Consider the following 21,351-nt stretch of genomic DNA (forward strand, 5'->3'; position numbering starts at 1 on the left):
CACTGTTCCGACAAAGACTTTCCACCGAGTGTCTTAGGCGTTCCGGTTCGATGTCACGTTGAAGAAGAAACCTATTAGAAGTATGCGTTTAATATAGCCTGGAATACGCGTCCCCATCTTGGATTGCGTTAGACAAGGGCTTGTAGTGGAATACAGTCAATTAGTTTTTACTCCTTGATTAAGTTAATTTATTGGCCTCAAAACTTGGGCATATGTGTGAACATATCCTATCATTATCAACCAACCATTACGGGCCCACTACACGGAGCTCCTCTCAGAATGGTAAGAACATTATGGTGAACTCTCAGGCATGCAGCTTTCCTTACGATATTCTCCTACACCGTTTAAAGCAATTGCTATTTAACTTGCTTAAATTAAAAACGCGCATAACTTCGAAATGTCTATGGTGCGTGCCGGAGCTCGGGCACGGTCTCCAAGAGAGGAAACCCGAAGCCTTACCCACTAGGCTCCATAATTTTTACATCCTATACAAAGACATATTTAGTTAATGGGCTAATTTTAATAACGCCTGTAATTTACTCTACCGTTATTTATAGCGGGTTACGAGAGCTAGGTTGGACGCTTAGTCGAAATAAAATACTAGCTAGCTGTTGCACTCGATTTCGTCCGCGTTTATTTTTGTTTTTATAGCATCCTGTGGGCACAGTTTATTGGAGAGATGTGTGATCACTAATAACGAATCGTAATCTCTAAATTAAGAAATTAGATACAAATTTATTCAAGTTATACTTCTTTAGCGGCGTTAGGAAGAAATCATAAGAGTTAAATTATATGATGTAACGAAATGCGCGCGCACACGGTTACACGATTTTAACAGGATGAAGGTAGTTGCCAAACCAAGTGAGAGGGGAATAGATCGACCGCCAGCTCACTTTACACAATGCGCGCGCACACCGTCACGATAAACCGACACCCTGAAGTAAGCTGTAGTCGACATTTTAGTTTTGCAAAAAAAGGTTGGACAGTGTACACTTTCAATTGTCAAAGTCTGCGGGCTCATTCCGGTGAATTAATTGATTCAAATACCTAAAACAAGTTTTACTGAACATTAAAATTTGAGATTTTTGTAGAATTGAATCAATTAAATCACCGAAATGCTTCCACAGACTTTGACAATTGAAAGTGTAAACCTTTTTTTGGAAAAAGAAAACTGTTGCTAACTACAGGGTGTCGGTTTTTTGTGACAGTATGCGCGCGCATCGTAAAAATTTACTGTCATAATTTTTCCCTAACGCGCTAAAAGAAGTATGACTTAAAAATCATTTAAAATAGGCCTAGTTCAAAGAGTATTTTTAATGAGTGTATTCTTGTACAAAATCGGGTGTAGTTTTTAAAAATAACTTTTCAATTACAAAACAATTTAGGCCATACTTTTTTAAAACTCGCGATAACTTCAAAATTAAATGTTTTTGTATGCCCGTAATCACCACGCTGGGCAGACGGGTTGGTGATCGCAGTAGGAGGTAGAAGTAGCATAGAGGACGCTAATATTCGCCTTCCTTTAGTCGCCACAGTTTCTGATACATTCCCTAAGTCGCCTCGTAATTACAACACCCGCGGAAAGAGGTGGGGTGGTGACAGCTTTATTCTGATCTTCCGTCACCACACGGCACCCTACACACTCGGCACACTTGAAATTTTATCATTTTAGAATTTTTATTGATGCACACTGACATCACGGCCTTATCTCAACCGATTTGCTTGATTCTTTAATTCGTTAGTTGATGCGCTCAAAAATGTTCTATTCTATTAGAAACTATAAAAAGGCAATCTGCAACATACTTACACCATTTATTAATTTAAATCAATTAGTACAACAATGTTCTTCCAGCAGAAGTTATGCTAACACATATTTATAAAATGCAATTAATAACTAATTTAGTTACTATTATTTTAACATAACAATAAATAGAACAGTACAGAAATAGCCGGTAAAGTAGTCATACTGAAATCCAAACTGTTAAATAAGCTTCAATACGATATTGAGAACACTGATAATCTCGAGTCACTATAGATGCACTTCTCTTGCTTTTGTCGTTCCGCGTAACGATATTGTATCACAATTTTGCGTGGGGTAAACTGGCGGGAAAAATGTATCGCCTCGCCGCCATTTCTACAGCAGTCGTACCGCCCGTGCGCCACTAGTCCAATGTTGCCACCCGCGTGGCCACAGACAACGCACGATATAATCAATACGATTATATCGTGGACGAGGACGACAATAGAATTCAGTAGTGTTTTAAGTTCGATGTGTCCGTTATAGTTCGTTAGTCAGTTTGAAATTATTTTTTAACTACCTTCAATAAGAGTAAGTAAAAACAGGTGCGAAACGTACATTAGAAGTACAACAATAAATAATCTCCAAAACAAAGCCAACTCTAGAAAGTAGGAGATATTTGTTTTGATTTTACACAAATTTTAAACTTACCTTTATGTTCACCCGTCTGTTAACCTACCTCCAAGTTGTGCCGTATCGAAGAGTGCTTTCAATAAAGCCAAAATTAATAAAGCTAAGCTTCCATATTTTCCTTCAATGGCTGTTCGCCTAACGACCTCGTAATTTATGAACTGCCACTCTTCACTTTAGTTTCATTGCGTCATGGAAGCACATTCAACTTGAACTTGTGACACATTAATTACCGAACTCTCTAATATGGTCTCTTTGTGTGGTTGATATCCAATTAGGGCTTGCGAAAACTGGTAAATTTTTGCGTAAAATAGAGGGAAAATTGATAATTGAAGTTTTAGGCGTACAAACTTCACTTTAGCCCGTTTTTTTATAATAATAATAAATAGTCCATCCACTGCACACCATCGCTGATTGCCTATAAACAGAAAAACCCTTCGCAAGGCATGCAACGAACATCCGCTCCATGTCAATTAATCTAAAACGAAGGTGTTAGATCACATGTGCCTATTAAATCTACGTTTACTGTTAAATCGTTGTCACTATAAGTCCTTTCCAGTAAACGTTTATCTTTGTCTTATGGTTTTGCTCGGTAATATTTGTGTAACTACCCGTTTATACGAACATGTTCTTTTTAGCGAATTTTTGTAAATCTTGGGAAATAAAGATCTTAAACCGTAATAACACTGGCAACCACGCCCTCCAGACCGCAATGTTGATAAGCGGCGGAAATAAGAATGGCGATAATACTTCCCCGGGTGAGTAATCTGTCCCAAAAAGCTCTACTACTACTAGACGTCAATTTTTGTACCTGGATTAGCCGGTTTACATGCGATTTCCTTGTGTGAGCGTTAACGGGGTTCATTGGACTGTCGGGTTGGATCTAGCGCTTAGTGTCCCGGCCACGGAATCCATATAAAATGTATAAATACCAACTACAGAAAATACGCCAGGGGCGGTGGTGTTTTGTGCTTTTGGCTAATAATAATAATAATAATAATTTCATTTATTTGCATTAAACATGGGTTACATAATATATGGTAAATAGGTACAAAATAAAATTGATCCAAACATGTTTTGCCATAAAGGCGTGCAAAATTTTTTAAGTATACAAATCTATTTAATTAGGCAATTTATTTTTATTTAAGATTAATCCATTTAGTTACAGTTTATAGCCATGCAATAGACATTTCTTTTGTATACACACAGTTTTTGCATTGGCACTTCTATTCTATGTATCGGTCTTCCGCTGCGGTTATAGACTTTTTTGGGAAACAATTTAATATTTTTTTTAATAAATTAAAACATTTCATATATATATATATATAGAGCTGGCATAGATAATATCTTTTTTTTCTTAAATAGTGGCCTACAACTATCAAGGTATTCAGCACCTCGTAATGCCCTCATACATCTTTTCTGCGCTCTAAACACTCTGATTACATAGACCGAATTTTCCCACAGAATTAATCCGTACCTTAGTGTAGATTAAACACATAAGCATGATAGGCAATGGTAGCTGCTGCTTCCCTAAGCCTTTTAAGAATATAGGTAAACTTGTCCTATGTCCTACTTGTCTTGTGTTGCTAGTGGCCCGTGTGCGGCGCCACTTAGATGAGGCCGGTAACCACCGGGTTTCAGCCCTCCCATGGTATTTAAAAACAATTAAACCCGTGGGAAGGGTGAAAGGAGGCATTGTGACTAATGGCGTGCTCGTTACATATTAAACATTCTCCACTTAGGTCTTGTAATTAATTTTAATTACGCCCAATGTATGCCTTTATAACTCATATAATATCCATGGAACCTTCAACGGAACTAAGAAAGTCTAAGAAATGGATGGTCTAATATTATAAAAGCGAAAGTGTGTTTGTTTATTTGTTCGCTGTCCTCCTTTAACGCCGTAACTGCGCAACCAATCAATTTGATTTAGTTGAAAGATCGGAGAGTACCATTAGTCTTCTTTTTACCCCAGGTAAACAAACAGTTTCCACGGGATTTGTAAAAAAAAGTGTACTTAACGAGGAGCGACTGTCTTTCCATCGCTACATACTCCTAACTTGCTGTTTTTGTACTTTGTTTATTTTAACTTCACCTGGCGCACGTGTTCGTGCGAGCCGATGACAAATAATCCCCCCTCCACGATACAGCAGTAATTTTTGTTTCAGCTCAGTATGACATAAACTATTTATGAAAAGAGTATTTGAAAACATATTTTTACTTAACTTTTTTTTATCTCTTTCGCAACCTCCCAATCCTAAACTCACTGCGAGAGCGTCAGCTGACGCTTGGTTCCCTAACAAGTCATTCGAGATCTTGAGAAAAAGATGGCAAGCAATCTAGTATTCAGCAACACTGGTTAAAATGTAACGCTACCTCCCGGACAGCTTCGGACTGTTCGAGACACTGAATCGGGCTTACGCCTAGCAAAAATAGAAATATGGCGCAGCACTGTTAGACTGCTAAAATGTTTGAACAGGCATTTTTTAAAAAACGGATACGTTTAATTAAAAAAAGAACCTCACATTAAGTTCTCCCATTATCGACATCTGTGTGTGTGTGTGCGTATATGTGTGTGTGTGTGTGTGTGTGCGTATATGTGTGTGTGTGTCTGTAGCATCGTAGCTAATGAACAGATGAACCGATTTTAATTTTGTTTTTTTTTGTTTCAACGGAGAATGTAGTAGTTAACCCAACTCGGTCCCAGATGATGGCCGCCACAAAATTGCGGATTACATAATTTTTTACATCTCATTCAATATGAGTATCAAAAGGGCTTTACTAGTAGAATACTGTATACTGTGTTCAATTTGAAATCCAAGATAGGCAAAAAGCGAATTGCTTTTCTTTTCAAAACTTCGTCAATATGGGCATCAAAAAAAAGTGCTTGATTAGTTACAGAATAAAGATACTTTTATATATTATTTAGTGTCGATGGTTATTATAAATTAGTCGGGTTTTAGGCAGAGAGAACCTAGGCTTTATCTAAGCGATCAAAGTCGTGAATAAAAGCAAGGTTCTATTATAATAAAGGTTAGAATATTACTGTAGCAGCTATATCAGCGTTTCTCTTGCAGATCGCACCTCTAATTTCCAGCTGACGGTTCGTCGGCAATAAATCCTAATCCAACCTAAAGTGGAGGAAGCTGACAGCTGTCGCCTGTCACCCTCTAAATCACATAACTTCGGAATAATTCAGATCACAGGACATAATTTTGACACGAACGTTTACCTAGCAGCTAGTTCTTAGGGGCTGATTAAAGATTGTATTTGTCTGGTGGGAGGCTTTATCCGGCTTTAAGATCTTGGGCTTGGTGATCGCAGTAGATGGTAGTTGTTACACAGAGGACGCTCAAAGTTTACGTTAAGCCTAATGAGCTCAGCTCACCCCGTTCGAGCTATAACAAACAAAGTTCTACTGCTACTTATGGAATGAATATGTATTGTGTTTTTGGTTTGAATACTTTATTGCACACACACACAAACTTTAAAAAACAAAGTAACGATACACGTGAAGCGGTAATAGCCAAGTGAGCAGGAATTCAACTTTACTTTCGGGGAGCCGAGTTTGAATCCCAGCACGTACCTCTAACTTTATAAGTTATGTGCGTTTTAAGCAAAAAAAAATATCACTTGCTTCAGCGGTGAAGGAAAACATCGTGAGGAAACCTGCATGCCTGAGAGTTCTCAATGTTCTCAAAAGCGTGTGGAGCCCACCAATCCGCACTGGGACACCGTGGTGTACTACGGCCTTAAACCCTGCTCATTGTGACCGTGCCCTGTAGTGGGCCGGTAATGGGTTGATATGATGATGGATGAAACAAAAACCCAGTAGAAATAAGAGACATTGAGACATGCAAAGGCGGTCTTATCGCTAGAGTGATGTGTTGTGTTAATTATACTAATATTATAAATATCAATGTAAGTTTGTTTGTTACGCTTTCACGCAAAAACTACTTGACCGATTCTCATGAAACTTTGTACACATATTCTTGGAAGTGTTAGAAGTAATATAGGATACTTTGTATCCCGACATTAAGCTCGGTTCCTATGGGAGAGGGGATGAGTAATTGATGTTTATACACAATAACTCCGACAAATTATGACCGTATAAATAATAATTAAAACTATAGAGTTTATAATATGTGTTTAATTTTGCTCAAACTGTGGTTGGAGATACAGGACATAACTCCTCAACGGACATCAGCAAACCTCTCATTTAAGGCTTAGCGATACTGAATACTTTAAATTTTATAAGATCCACAACTAAATTTAATGCTACATCAAAAAATCAAACGCAGACGAAGTCGCGGGCGACAGCTAGTGATTGTATAAAAATGAGTCCTGTATGATCGTATGTCAACACATACCAACATATCAAACATTGTTCCACACAAAGGCACCAAGGCTAAAGGGCCGGCAGAAAGGTCATCGGTACTCCTCCGAGATTAATTATTTATCGTATACTTTGTATAGTATTAAACGGTCTGCTTGGCTTTTGTTGGCCGCCTTTTCATTATGTTTTGGCTATTTTGTACCTTCGTGCAATTTTATTCACAAGAAAATTTATAACGGTACTCACAAGGGTTGACATTTTTAAGCACAGAAGTATCCTTTGCTTTATAAATATTACGTCCTGGAAAAGATTGGCGACATGATCAACTTCGAATAGCAAGTAATATTTTGGAATATGAAGTACGCGAGCGCTGTGTAAATATTAAATAACCAATGCATATCAGTTGCAGTTAAAAAAATTAGGCACTTTTAATATGTATCAAAATTCAAAACATTCTCAATTTCCTTGGCTTTATATAATTGAAAATACCATTAAAATGGTTCGGAATCAAATGGATTTATATTTTATATCCATTTCGATTCAAGCAAAAATTAAAAAATCATATATTGGGACTCGAACTCGGCCTCCAGAAAGTGAAGCCGAAGTCCTAACCATTAGGCTATCACCGCCTACCACAATTTTGAATATCGCTAAATTAAATTTTGATTCAAACGTTGTAAAAAAAAATCGGGTCCAAAAGGTAATTTACAATCTAATTAGATAAGGATATAAATATCTTATACTAGAAAAGGATTGTAGAGCATACACCGTTTTTAGCATTTTGGTAAAGGAACCCTAGAGCCAGCACTCCACAAGCAAAGTACATACAAACGCAATGTCTATAAATATAATTAACTATTTGACAGATTTTATTAGGACACTGAAAATGAAAAATGAATTCAATATAATATTTAAAAAAATACCTTTTAGAGCAATGCTTTCATTCCGTAAATGATTGGTTTTATTTTGAGCATGCCCCAATAAAATCGTCTTAGGTACTTATGTTTTGAAATTCATAATATTATATAACTAAAAAAAATGGTTGCGCTCACACTATATAACGTATGTACTGTAGATACATACGTTATATTTGTAATATAATTTACAAATAAGTCAATAAATTATAGGTAAATAAATATACTACGACAATACACACATCGTCACCTAGCCCCACAGTAAGCGTAGCTTGTGTTATGGGTACTAAGATGACTGATGAATATTTTTAGGAATAATATACAAAAATACTTATTATATATATACAAATACCCAGACACTGAAATACATTTATATTCATCACACAAACATTTTCCAGTTGTGGGAATCGAACCCACGGCCTGTAACTCAGAAAGCAGGGTCGCTGCCCACTGCGCCAGCGAGCCGTCAAATTATATATGTAATTAGATTCATTTTAAATATTGTATTAGATTAATAATAATAATAATCATTTATTTCACACGTTTCCATCCCTATATTGTTAGTATATTATTAACAATTTTTCCTTAATATTGATTACTTTAAGTAATAAAAAATAAACAATACTACACTCGCCTGATTGCTTCTCTCACACAGTGGCACAGTATATCACTTATAGGGCAGTCGTGTCTGGCAGCAAATACCTAAAGAAACGTTATGTATAAATGTAACATTATTTATTGTGCTTAATAAATTAAAATTGACATTTAGGGGACCAACTAGCTTCCGAGGTGACCAAAATAGATTTTATTTTGTGAATCTTCAGGAAAATATAGTTTATTATTACTTACATCGAATTCGATTCGGTAAACCTTTTACTGGAAATCAGTGGAAATACATTTCCCGTTTTCATCTCTTCCAATTTAACTGAGTTTCTGTATGTACTTTAGTAGTAGGAATAGAAACGTATAATATCGTGCTTTTAAAACCTCAGAGTAAAGGATAGCTCATAGAGGACCGACCGCTAGTTGCTGATCAGTGTCAACAACATATGCCCAGTGGGCTTACATTGAAACCAGTTGACTGCTGTTTGCACACGAGTGAGTTCATGAATTTGTAAAGTTGAAAATAACATTATCTATAACTAGATAAGGTTTCGTCCTGACAACCTTTATATAGCCCACACGGCAGGACATAGATACGCTTAGAACACCCTAGAGGTGTACTAAAATGGTTTTTTTCCCACCCCTTAAGGGGGTTATACAGTAGAAGAAAGTTTGCATGGTCATGCAAGTCTGACGTTTCGAAGTTATAGTTATGAAACTTAGAATTTGTGCTTTTGCGGGAAACTTTCTTAATCTTACAGGATGCCAGAAATTCAACGTAGACTAAGTTGCTGGTATCCGCTATTTACGCCGTAGCTTTTCCTTACTAATGTTTTAAATAATTTTCTATGAAGTTGGTTTAAAGGACGGAGAGTAGCATAGATTCGTACCTTAATGATGTGATATGTGCTATCCTTATCTACAGAGAAGATTAGGAAAAGGAAAACCGTTATATCAGCACTCTTATAATAGATTATCATTGGTCGCCTCCCTTTTTTCTGTGCTCTATGAACGAAACCTATCTTAAATCGAGCCAATAGTTGTTTGCTGAACGCAATCTTATTTCGAAAAGAAAATTGAAATGCGAACGGCGCAATTTTGTTCCTTATTTTTTTTTTTCATTATGAAACGAGAACGTTCTTAGCAGTCAGTGGGCCTTTTTACATACGCATCATCATTATATTTATTAATATTAAAGCCGAGTGGTCGCCCAATGGTCGAAATAACACTATAATTAATTAAAATTATTAATTTAAACATTATTAAGGTTTTATTGACAAAGACTATGATTCTTTCAACTTTCGCAGACTTCGCCAAGGCTTCCCTTATAATATAAATTATATTCCTTTATAATTTGCCTTTTTTATACAAAATTAATCCAAAAAATTATTAAAAAAAGATAATATACACGTGTATGTGTCAAATACATGTTTTTTTAAATAGTAAATACGACCATAAATAAATTACGACAATATAAACATCGCCATCTAGCCCCATAGTCAGCGTAGCTTTTGCTATGGGTACTAAGATGACTGATGATTATTTTATGAATATTATACATGAATACTTATAATATATAGATAAACACCCAGCCACTGAAAAACATTCATGTTCATCACACAAACATTGTCCAGTTGTGGGAATCGATATCACGGCCTTGGACTCAGAAAGCAGGGTCGCTGCCCACTGCGCCAATCAGCCGACTTAACAACAATGCAGCTCAATGGCAGACATAATGGTGGTAATTCTACCCTGGACGAGCTTTGTCACAAAAAGCTCTACAATTAATATTAATTAGAATATTATACTGTCTATAATAATAATGACTGATTTAAGATAGTACTTATTATTATAGTTAGTAGGAATTAGTGTAAGAATATACATATTTTTTGCATGCCATCTAAGGCGGATTGTTTGTCCTTATATTTTATCTACCAACAATGTAAAACCAATCAGCAAATAAACGAATTGAATTGAATTGAATAGAAGTTAATCCGTGTAGAAACCAAGCGTAATCTAAGCCTGTCTCTCTGACCAGACAATCACGTTGTAATTTGTATCGATACATACAGTAAATGTTGTTCGATAAGATGCCAAGAGATATCATCAGCTGATTACCTGGATCATCCGATCGTCCGAACATCCCTTATCTCACGCCTAGAAACAAACACCTGTTGTGCCTAAAGTCTAAAGATTATTTTACACTAGCTGTTGCCAGCGACTTCGTCTGCGTTTGATTTTGTTTTATGACGTGGCATTAAATTTAGTTGTAGTTCTAAAAAAACTTTAAGTTTTCAGTATCGCTAAGCCTTAAATGAGGGGTTTGCTGCTGCTCGCTGAGGAGTTCTGTCCTTCAACCACATTCATCAGATCTACACAGTTTGGGCAAAATGAAACACATATTAAAACCTCTATGGTACAAACATGATTATTTAAATCGGTTATAATTTGTCGGAGTTATGGTGTAAAATCGTCAAACACTTTTATCCCCCCTCCCAAAGGAACCGAACTTAATGTCGGGATAAAAAGTACCCTTAATTACTTCTAACACTTAAAAATATGTTTACAAAGTTTCATGAGGATCGGTTAAGTAGTTTTTGCGTGAAAGCGTAACAAACAAACTTACATTAACATTTATAATATTAGTAGGGATAGGGATAGGGATAGGGAAGTAGACAAGGGATAGGGATTGGATCTTTATTGGGATTATTTTGGAAATATTTGGGGACACCTTGGAAAATGCTATGTTCCCCACCATACATGAAACCTCGATACAACTTGTAATTGAAAACCGAAAAAATACTTTAGAGGCTTTAGGTACATTATTTACTGTCTCAAAGACTTGCTGTGAAGCCGAAACGCTAATAATTCCTGAGTAAACCACTGCCATTTTTACTGAAGAAATCAGATACAGCCCTAAAATCACATGCAAAATTAAAATCATGTGACTCCTGTCACTTTATGAGGTAAGCGTCGCGTAGCGTAGGTACTATGCTCGCGTCGGTCTTTTATCTTCGATAGGGTTGTCATAAATAAACACTCAGAATATATTGAATTAGTTTGTATGGAAAAATAAATATGCTTCTTTTGATTTAATATTCTTACAGGTTGATTCCTTATGGAATATACTTGTACGCCCTTCAACAGTATTTCGTTATTCGGTTACACGCTGTATAGGGCCATGCGCCTAGAGTAGCCGATTTGATTAGTATTTTGACGACCTCCCTAACGCAGCTGAAATAGCCGTGGTTTTAAGTTGGAGGTCCCGGGTTTGATTCCCGGCAGGGGCAATTTTGGAATATTTTTGTATTTTATAATTTCTGTATTTTCTCTGGTCTTGTCTGGCTTTGGCCGTTGCTAGTTACCACCCTAACGACAACTACGTGCCGCTAAACGATTTAGTATACCGGTGCGATATCGCGTAGAAACCTATCAGGGGTATGACTACCATACTCCCTAACAGGTTAGCCCGCTACCATCTTAGAGTTATACTTAGACCGGGACCTCCTACTTCAATTCAAAGTGCTCACCGCTGCGCCAGGGAGGTCGTCAAAGGTGCCGAGTGGTGCTCACTGAGGTTTGAAGAAATGAAAAAGAAAAATAAATAAATGCGGAAAACATATTTTCACTATGATTTAGTCATAGTGAAAATATGTTTTCAGCATATATTGTACTGGCTGAAGTGGCAGCAGGCGTGCCCACGAGTGCAGCGCACGTGGAGAACATTTGCAGCGCATTCGACAGATAAGTCGAAACCTACCTACTACATTTACAGCCGACTAAAAAAAGTAAGAGCTGCTCAATAATTCGTTTATATATTATTTTTTTCATAACCATCATCATTATATATATTAATATTAACGCCCAGTGGTCGCCCAATGGTCGAAATACGACAATAATTTATTTAAATTATAAAATTAAACGTTATTAAGAATTCATTGACAAAGACTATGATTCTTTCAACTTTAGCAGACTTCGCCAAGGCTTCTCTTATAATTTGCCTGTTGTTTTTCATACAAAGTATAATCCAAAAAATTAAAAAAAAAGAGAATATATATGCGTGTATGTGTCAAATACCTGGTAGTGTATGTCATATTTTGTAATAAATATATATATATTTTTAACGTTAGTTACATTGATTTAATACGTTACGTTTACTCAGAACTAATTAATCATCTTTATTATTATTAACCGCATTGGGATCATTTTTGTTCGAAATGGTATACCAATATCATTAGGTCGACATCTAATAGTGGGATCCCAGACAAATTGAGGCATGTGACTGTTCAAATAAAAAATAAAAATCCGTCTTTGCATTTTCAAGTAAAACATAAAAATTACTAAGTAAACATTCAGTAGAAAATTGAAAAAATTTAACTGATGGTAAAAGAGATATTTACAGTCTATGCTGTTATATATATATATATATATATATATATATATATATATATATATATATAAAAGAAAGTTGTGTTAGTTACACCATTTATAACTCAAGAACGGTAGGACCAATTTTAATGATATTTGATTTTTTGATTCCTCTTAGATCGGCATAGGATAATAAGTTTTATAACATTCATAAAAAAAAATATCCGCGGTACGGAGTTCGCCGGGACAGCTAGTACTATATGAAATAGTAGTTGTTGGTTTTTCCTACTGTCACATAGCAATGGAGCAACGAATCGAAGATCGATGTGGTTAAATTTATTTTGCACATAGAGTTAACAAGCTGGAGAGTTACATAAACCCAGCTTTATCAAAACAAGTTATTTTTGATTTTATTACTAGATACTCTGAGCCATCCTAAAGCAACTAAACATTTCAACCAGTCTATCGACCACATTCTTACCGACATTCGATTTCTTATCGACAACATTTCATAAATATTGCCCGCAGAAACCCAGACACCTGAAGAAACTGTTGGCAACGAGCAAAATGGTAGAAAAAGGACCAAGAGGAGTAGACCTATTCGTTGGGCAGACCAAATCCGAATTATACTCGGCACACCTGTCCACATTGCTCAGCACCATGCCGCGGACAGGTCAAGATGGCGCAAAATCGTTAGAGATAAGATATATTATGCAGTAAGGTTGACGATGGATGGAGGAGGACTCTGAGCATCTCTTAACATTTTCTGCTAAGTGACTTTGAACCTTCGTATAAGACTTTTAGTTAGAAACCATGTTTGATAAATGGAATCTCTATCAAAATGCATTTTTTGCAGACTTAGGTATTGAGGCACTAAAGAATTTTAAAAGTTACTTATAACTCACCGTTTTATCCAGCAGCCAGCTTGCAGGAAATATCAGCGGCACGTACGTCACCATGTATATCATGGATGTCCACGACACAGCGTTGCTCGACACACCGTAATACTTCGTTATAATGTCCGATATGATGGTATACTGCGTCCACTGCAGCGAGTTCGACGCTGAGTACACCACAAAGAACGTCAACATTAGCCATCGTTCTTTATACACCGTGTAGCCTTCAATGTTAGTATCCATAATCGGTCCGTCCATAACACTTCCAGACACATCGTTCTTATACACTTCTTCATCCGAGAGTAATAGCTTAGTATTAATCGGCTCAGCTGGATTCAGTATACCGTTCGCAACGCTATCTGTCTTCGATAACATGCTAATAACAACTTTAAATTCGTCTCAATACTCAATAGTACTATTATCACATGCAACCGTATCACAGGAGACTCCTTGTTACAATAAGCCACTTGTCGGCTATCTTTTATAATCTTTTAAATATCTCTATTGGTCCCCAATACGATATTTCTAATACTTTATTAGATTGCTATAGCGTTATGTATATATACAGTTGCTTTATCAGTCTTTTATTGTACTTGTTGGAGATTATCCTTATTCATACACAGACACAGGTTCACAGACGATAAGATATAAGTGTAGATATTAATTTCTAATTTGAACAGATGCTTCGTACAAGGCACTTTTGATAAATCAACACGTCTCGATCAAGTCACTGTAGGGTTCACGGTCACACAGAATAAACCTTTATAGTATTGGAAATTTATGAATGAAGTGTAGCAGAATGATCTGTCTCTTTCTTGTAGTAACATTTAGAACGAAACGACACACATCTATAAACTGTACTATAAAAAATTTGGTACGGAAAAATCTGACACGTTTCCTGCTAGAGCACGTGGAATGATTACGTATATAATTAGCGAGCGACTCGACTGACTAAGTTCTTCCAAAAGTGGGTCGTGTTACGTTGGTATAGACTCGATAAGAAAATAACGTCAAATTAAATTTTGAATGCTTCAAGGTAAAACATTGAGAAATTACATAATTGTCTCTATTACTATTTTAGAACGAAAATATACCTTACTCACTTAACATAACGGTACTTAACGACTAATCACGAGTTCTCAGATTCTGTTAAGCCCTAAAACTTGGAATTTGGAATACCCTATATTATAGGATTATTGGATTCCACATTATAATCACGATAATATTAAAATAGCATATTAGAACGTAAACTCAATTTGGTTGAAATTTGGCGCAGAGACAGCTTGCATCTTGGAGAAAGACATAGTCGAGTTTTTACGTCATATAAAAATAATTTACATGCGGGGGAAAACAGTAATTCGATCATAGGTATCATTATTCAAAACTACAAACATACGTTTCGTGTTACTGTCCAAACTGTTATTGACCTTTCAAACTGTGCCCAGAAGGTGTTGGTGGCTCAGTGATGATGAGAATAACATTTTATGTAGGTATGCACAAGCCACGATCTCTCAGCATTGTTCAACTGTTTGGGGAATTGGAACTACAATACGCTAGTGTTTTTCCAACGTCAGAAGTGGGATTAATGTAATTAACATCGAAGTTAGTAAATTAACGCGAAAATTATAACATACTTCTTGAAAGTCTAAATTTAAGTTTAAATCATCAGTTGAGCAGTATCTTTAAAAGCGTGGATCTAAAAGCCAAATTATTAACATAACCACAAGAAAATAGACGAATAATCACAGTTTCCACTAAGTGCAAAGTGAATTTTAAAACGGAAATATATAAGAGCACTGTTGTACAAAAACTGTTCTAAAGCGAAGTCTGCGAAAGATAAATTATCAAGTTCGATCACAAATTCACTGAACACGGTATAAATTTCATGTACCGTTAGCAACTTGGAAATGATACTCGCATAAATTTTTTGGAGTGGAAAGTCTGTTTAAAATATCGCTGAAGGTTCGCATTCCTACTGAGTGATTGAAAATATCTTTTATATTAGCATTTCAAATGAAACTTCATGATTTTTACCCTCCAGTCGTTTTTTACAGCATGGTACTTTTATATTGAGTAATTAAACCTTATACTATTATGCAATACTGTTAAAAAGTGGGCAAGTACTAGGATGCGTAAATAAATTTAAGTAGGAGGTAAGCCTATTGAAAGTATCACTAACTCGATAATAGTTTCAAGTAACGTATTAGTAAATTAATTAAAGTTATTTAAAAAGTAATCAAAAGAGAATTTTCAAATTCTTTTTTTGTAAATATGTTTGATAATATATTCCTCTAAATGTAGTTATGAACACTTAAATAATAATTATAGTATATAGACTGTTTCGATTTAACATTAACGTGTGTAGGTATATGTTACTGTCTTCTTGTTTACGTCGATCCCCCATACAACTCCATCGTCCCATCGTCCCATCGTCCCATCGTCCCATTACCCCATTTGATTTTTAAAGTTAATACAGCTAATTTAATGGTTTCCACAGCGTATTTTTATAAAAAGGTCTAAGGTTGAACAAAATAAATAAAATACAAGTTTTACTCTAAAAAGTTAAATTGTTTGCAAAATGCAGATTTCCAACACACAGATATTAAAATTGTAGTGGTAGTTAGTAATCAAAAAACTTAAAAGTGTAATTAAATTTTCATACGTTTAACGAAGTTAACGGGAAAACAGAAATTTCGCGCTGTAGAAGTTGAAAAATAATATATTTTCACTGTAATAATAGTGTTTTTTGTACCAACGCTACATCAGACTTAAAATGACTTCGATAGGACGTTAAGGAAGTTCGTGAAACGTAATGACGCGAAACGTTTTCATTCAACTTTTCACCAGTGGGTTGATACGAATCTCTCGCAGCCCGACTAACTTGAGCAAGGGACATTTTTTTCCACGGGGAAAAGACAAAATTTTATGATTACAGCTTTGCAATGGAGCACATCCATTAGAACATAAAATTTGGAAATAATATCCAAATAATATAAGTGTAATAAACGTGACTTCTTAACGACAGAGCTTACCAAACAAAGCAGGCCGCACCTCGCTCTCATTCCTCAAGATTCAGAAAAGTTCTAAAGATTGTATTGTCAGCTGTAAAATAATGTTAAAGAACAATTTACTAAGTTTCTTGCTGGCTTCTTCTCGGTAAAACCTACCTTCCGAACCTGTAAGGTCACTACAAATAGACTGACTTGACGTTGCAAAAGTGCTAATAAATTAATTAGACGGCCGATTGGCGCAGTGGGCAGCGACTCTGCTTTCTGAGTCCACTTGGGTTCGATTCCCACAACTGGAAATCGTTTGTGTGATGAACTTGAATGTTTTTCAGTGTCTGGGTGTTTATGTGTTTATTATAGGTGTACACAATCTAGTTTTTAAGTTGTTTCATGCGGTTAAAAAAACCCACTTTAACTCTCAAGCTTCCCCCGAGGAGTCCGAGGACTACCCCATGGATTAGCCGGCTGGAGAAAAAATCCCTCGCTTTAATTTAATTTTTAATTTATACGAGACAAACAAATGTTATTATTTTCTGTGACGGAGAACAAAGACAAGTCATACAGACTAAATTAATTTTTATCTATAATCTGTCCTCTGGAAGCTGTGAAACTTCGGAGGCTGAGACATACTCTAGTAGTACAAACTTTTAGTCCATTTTCTATAAAAAAATAATGAATAAATATACTACAACAATACACACATCGCCATCTAGCCCCAAAGTAAGCGTAGCTTGTGTTATCTGTACTAAGATAGCTGTTGAATATTTTTATGAATATAATACACACAAATACTTTTAATATACAGATAAACACCCAAACACTGAAAAACAATCATGTTCATCACACAAACATTTGAGCATGAGACTAATTGCAAGGTGGTTTTACAATGCTCGCAAACTAGTACGATGACCCCGAGCGGTTTTTGTCTATCAAGTAAGCGGAAAGTATAAAAGGAATCGGCAAAAAATATCAAGTCAATGCCTCGCTAAAGTCATATAATACAGCTCTATCTATGTATTTAGTTATTCGTATGTAAGTATGTATTTTATATACAGTTTGTTCTTCTTATTTTTCCTAATTCTAGGGTTGCCTGGCAGAGATCGCTACTAAGTTATAAGGCCGCCTTTTGTATTCTGCTTCTATTTTTATATATCTGTTTACTTGTATAATTCTTTTGCTTCACGAGGTGTACAAATAAAGAGTAATAATAGTAATAATAAGATTTTTAAATCTCTTAATTCCAAAACATTGAATCTCTATTTCAAAACTAAAAATTACCTACCTTCTAAACTTCAATGTTCCTAACTTTGAATATCAAGCGTCTCTTTAATATCAAAACTTGGTTGAATAGAAAAACTTTGTTGTAACACAACACAATAGGAAAAACACAGTACTAAGTGCTAGAGTGCAAAGGCGGCCTTGTCACTAAAAGTGATCTTTTAAAGGCAACAAGAGCGTGGGAAGCCGTTAAAAAGGTGGAAAGTGGATGGTGCATAAAGTATGTTACAAAAAATAAAATAAACTTACATAAACATACATACTACGTCTTACATGAACCAACCGCTATTTGATCACTTTCAAAGTGTATTGCTTTGCTCCTGACGCAGTTATCTCTCTACCCGTCAATGAAAGTGACGTCAAAATCAAAAAAGTAGTAGGTTGTAGAGCTTTTTGACGTAGAGCTCGTCCAAGCAAGTACTATCGCCATGTTTCTTTCTGCCGCTAAGCAGCATTGTTGCTATGCTGTGTTCCGGTCTGAAGAGCGTGGCTGCCGATGTTATTACAGGAACATGTGACTTAACACCTACCTACGCATTTTCATGGACACAGAGCGGCATGTTTCAAAATTCAAAATTCAAAAATGATTTTTTTCAAGTTGGCCTAATATAAGCACTTTTGAAACGTCAAGTCTGTCTCTTTGTAATGACTCTACCACCGGTTCGGAAGGCAGATTCTACCGAGAAGAAGCCGGCAAGAAACTCAGCAGTTGCTCTTTTCCAACATAAACAATTTAGATTTTACATTTTAACATTCATTTTTCTATCTTGTGAGAGCTGAAAGCGGAGCCGGATGCTTCCAAGCAACCTTGTCATTAAGAAATTCGTCAATGTTGCAGGACGCGTTCCTTGCATGCTCTGTGAAGTGTTGTTCTGTTTATAGGCGATAGTTTTCCACTTACCATCAGGTGCGCCCAGTGGCGTGCATTGAGGGTATGCACAGGGTACGCAGACGGTACAAAATTAAGAAAATCATAACTACGACTTATAAATACTTAAGGGTAGGCTTTTTACAACTCTTACAATGCCTATTCTGAAGTTCTTTTGTCTCGTACTGTAGATTTTCTTCATTTTATATCATCTGCATACCCCGTGCATACCCTCTACGCACGCTACGTGGCGCCATCTGCTTGGTCCATCAATTATTACTCAAGAAAAGAAAGTCATGAAAAAGATACCTATGAATTTATACCATTATTATGTTCAATTAAAAACAAATAGGTATGCGGGTAGGAACACAAATTGATAAGCAAGTTTTTAAAGTTATACTTCTTTTGGCGCGTTAGGGAAAAGTATAACTTCTAACGCGTGTACATGAGTACACACAGTATTTTTTTTACTTCATGCAGAATACTAATTACGTACCTACTCACTTATTCAGTAGAAAGTAATTTAATTATAAATTTTATAATACTTTCTCGACCTAACCTCTCTCAAAATAATTGAATTACCTTCTACCATCCTATTTCATCAGAATTTCATAATTTCCCAGCCTAACATTACTCCATCTCACTCCTGACTAACAACTTTTATACATACAAGAAAGAGACAACTCCAATTCCTGTCCGCAAACCTGTTACGCACCTGAAACTCACAGCTGTTTTTTTTCCGGCACCAAGAATTACAAAAACTACACACTTTAACGCAACGCCATATTCCAAAACACGTTTTTTACACACAAAACTGTAACTTACAATAAAAATTACACCACTGTTTACACATAAAACATGTCTATCATACGAAAGTCGAAGCTTTATTGATTGCTTCAAATGGTTTTAAGTAGAGTCAATTTAGCGGTTCGATTGTCGGCCAATATATACGATTGGATTCTGGAGTCATGAACTCTGAGTAAAATAAATATTAACTGAACGTATTGTTTTGTATTTGCACTTTTAGGTTATGTCGGACCGCTAGGATGACAGCTGGTTTTGGAATGACGGTTCGACGCATGCGCGAATCTTGTACGAACTCTTTTGAAGTTTGAGTTGTTTTGCCTGTCGCGAGAGGGGTGTCCCATTTCTCTGTGTGTGTTTCAATGCGGTTTTATGTGGGTATGTCTTTTTAACCCTGTGTAATGAAAATATCCGAATCATAATCGGTTCAGTTGATTTCGAGAAATACGGCCGAATTTGATTCAGCTATTTGCATTACCAGAGGCGAAAATTCGTTTTTAAAACCAACTAAACTATTTTGTCTATATTATAATATTCCAATTTTCGTTTATTTCGTTAAGAGATGTCATGGCGCAGCGGTGAGCGCTGTGGCCTTAAATCGGAGAACTCGGGTTCGATTCTCGGCAATGGGCATTTGGGAATTTATAATTTCTGAATTTTCTCTGGTCTGGTCTTGTGGGAGGCTAGCTTATTACCATCCTACCGTCAAAGATGTGCCCCTAAGCGATTTCATCGTATCGATACGATGTCGCGCAAAAGCCAAATAGGGGTTTGAGTCTATATTATAAAAAAACAAATGTTTGAAGTTCGGTATTTGGTAGAGTCGCTATAAACAGACATATGGACATGTTTGAAGTTCTGTTCTGCTATATTGCTTATTCTTAAAGCTGCCATCCGTAGCGGTGCTGCGGTAGAGTCGCTATAAACAGACATACTAGTCCATAATTTATTATTTTATTTACACTGTTTGCACGTACACCACAAAATATATATTATGAATTAAAAAATTGTATTTTAAGTCGGGGGGACTGGAAATACAGTAAACATTATTGTACAAGTCGAGCGTTTAGTTTTGATATACATATTGAGGAAGTTCAGAAAAAAAGTTATAATTATGTGGTAGCCGCCATATTGGATTTGAAATTTGTCCATAGTGTGTGTCCTTCTAGTCAAACTCTTGCATTTGTTACCCATATAGAGGGAGTTGTGAAAATAATATGTATTCCACCATTTCGGCCATCTTGTACCGGTTTTCAACAAACATAGCTTAGAACTCTAGACTAATTCAATTAAAATACAATGCCACAGACAGATACACGGACACGTAAACTTAAATTTAGATTTTTGGAGTCAAGAATCTTTGTTTTTTACTGTTTAATTTGGTGCTCGGAATTCGAAGGAGGTTCGAGTTCCACAGAATCCCCAAACATATTCTCGAGTTCTCGGAAAAGTTATTATAATTTTTATTTCGCATTCGTATGGTAGTGCTACCATATCGGTAAGAATGTGCCCGGAATCCTTTTATAATTTTGGCATAAAACAGTGAAATTTTTACCATAATACCTGTTACTTCTGAAATTTTTTCTCGTCTGTTGATTATTTTGAACACTTAGTAGTCAAATACACCCAACAAACATTAAATACCACTTCATAAGTGTTAGGAAGCTTCGATATTTCTTAAAACCTATCGTCATACCCTTCTCATTCCGGGAGGAGACCCGTGTCCCGAAGTGGGCCGATAATAGGTTGCTATGATTATGATGATAATCTTGACGGCCGACTGGCGCAGTGGGCAGCGACCCTGCTTTCTAAGTCCATGGCCGTGGGTTCGATTTCCACAACTGGAAC

General features: G+C 36.0%; 1 protein-coding gene across 1 annotated transcript in view; it reads right to left on the minus strand.

Annotated features, from left to right (window-relative positions):
- The window catches only part of LOC120630423 (feline leukemia virus subgroup C receptor-related protein 2), a 56,688-nt gene extending 42,768 nt beyond the window's left edge, over positions 1-13,920 (minus strand). The window contains exon 1 of the mRNA XM_039899654.1: positions 13,555-13,920. Within this exon, the coding sequence (XP_039755588.1) occupies positions 13,555-13,920 (366 nt within the window). The remainder of the gene's footprint in view (positions 1-13,554) is intronic.
- Between the last annotated feature and the right edge of the window lie 7,431 nt (positions 13,921-21,351).

This window comes from Pararge aegeria, chromosome 2, assembly GCF_905163445.1.
Source record: "Pararge aegeria chromosome 2, ilParAegt1.1, whole genome shotgun sequence".
NCBI classification, from domain to species: domain Eukaryota; kingdom Metazoa; phylum Arthropoda; class Insecta; order Lepidoptera; family Nymphalidae; genus Pararge; species Pararge aegeria.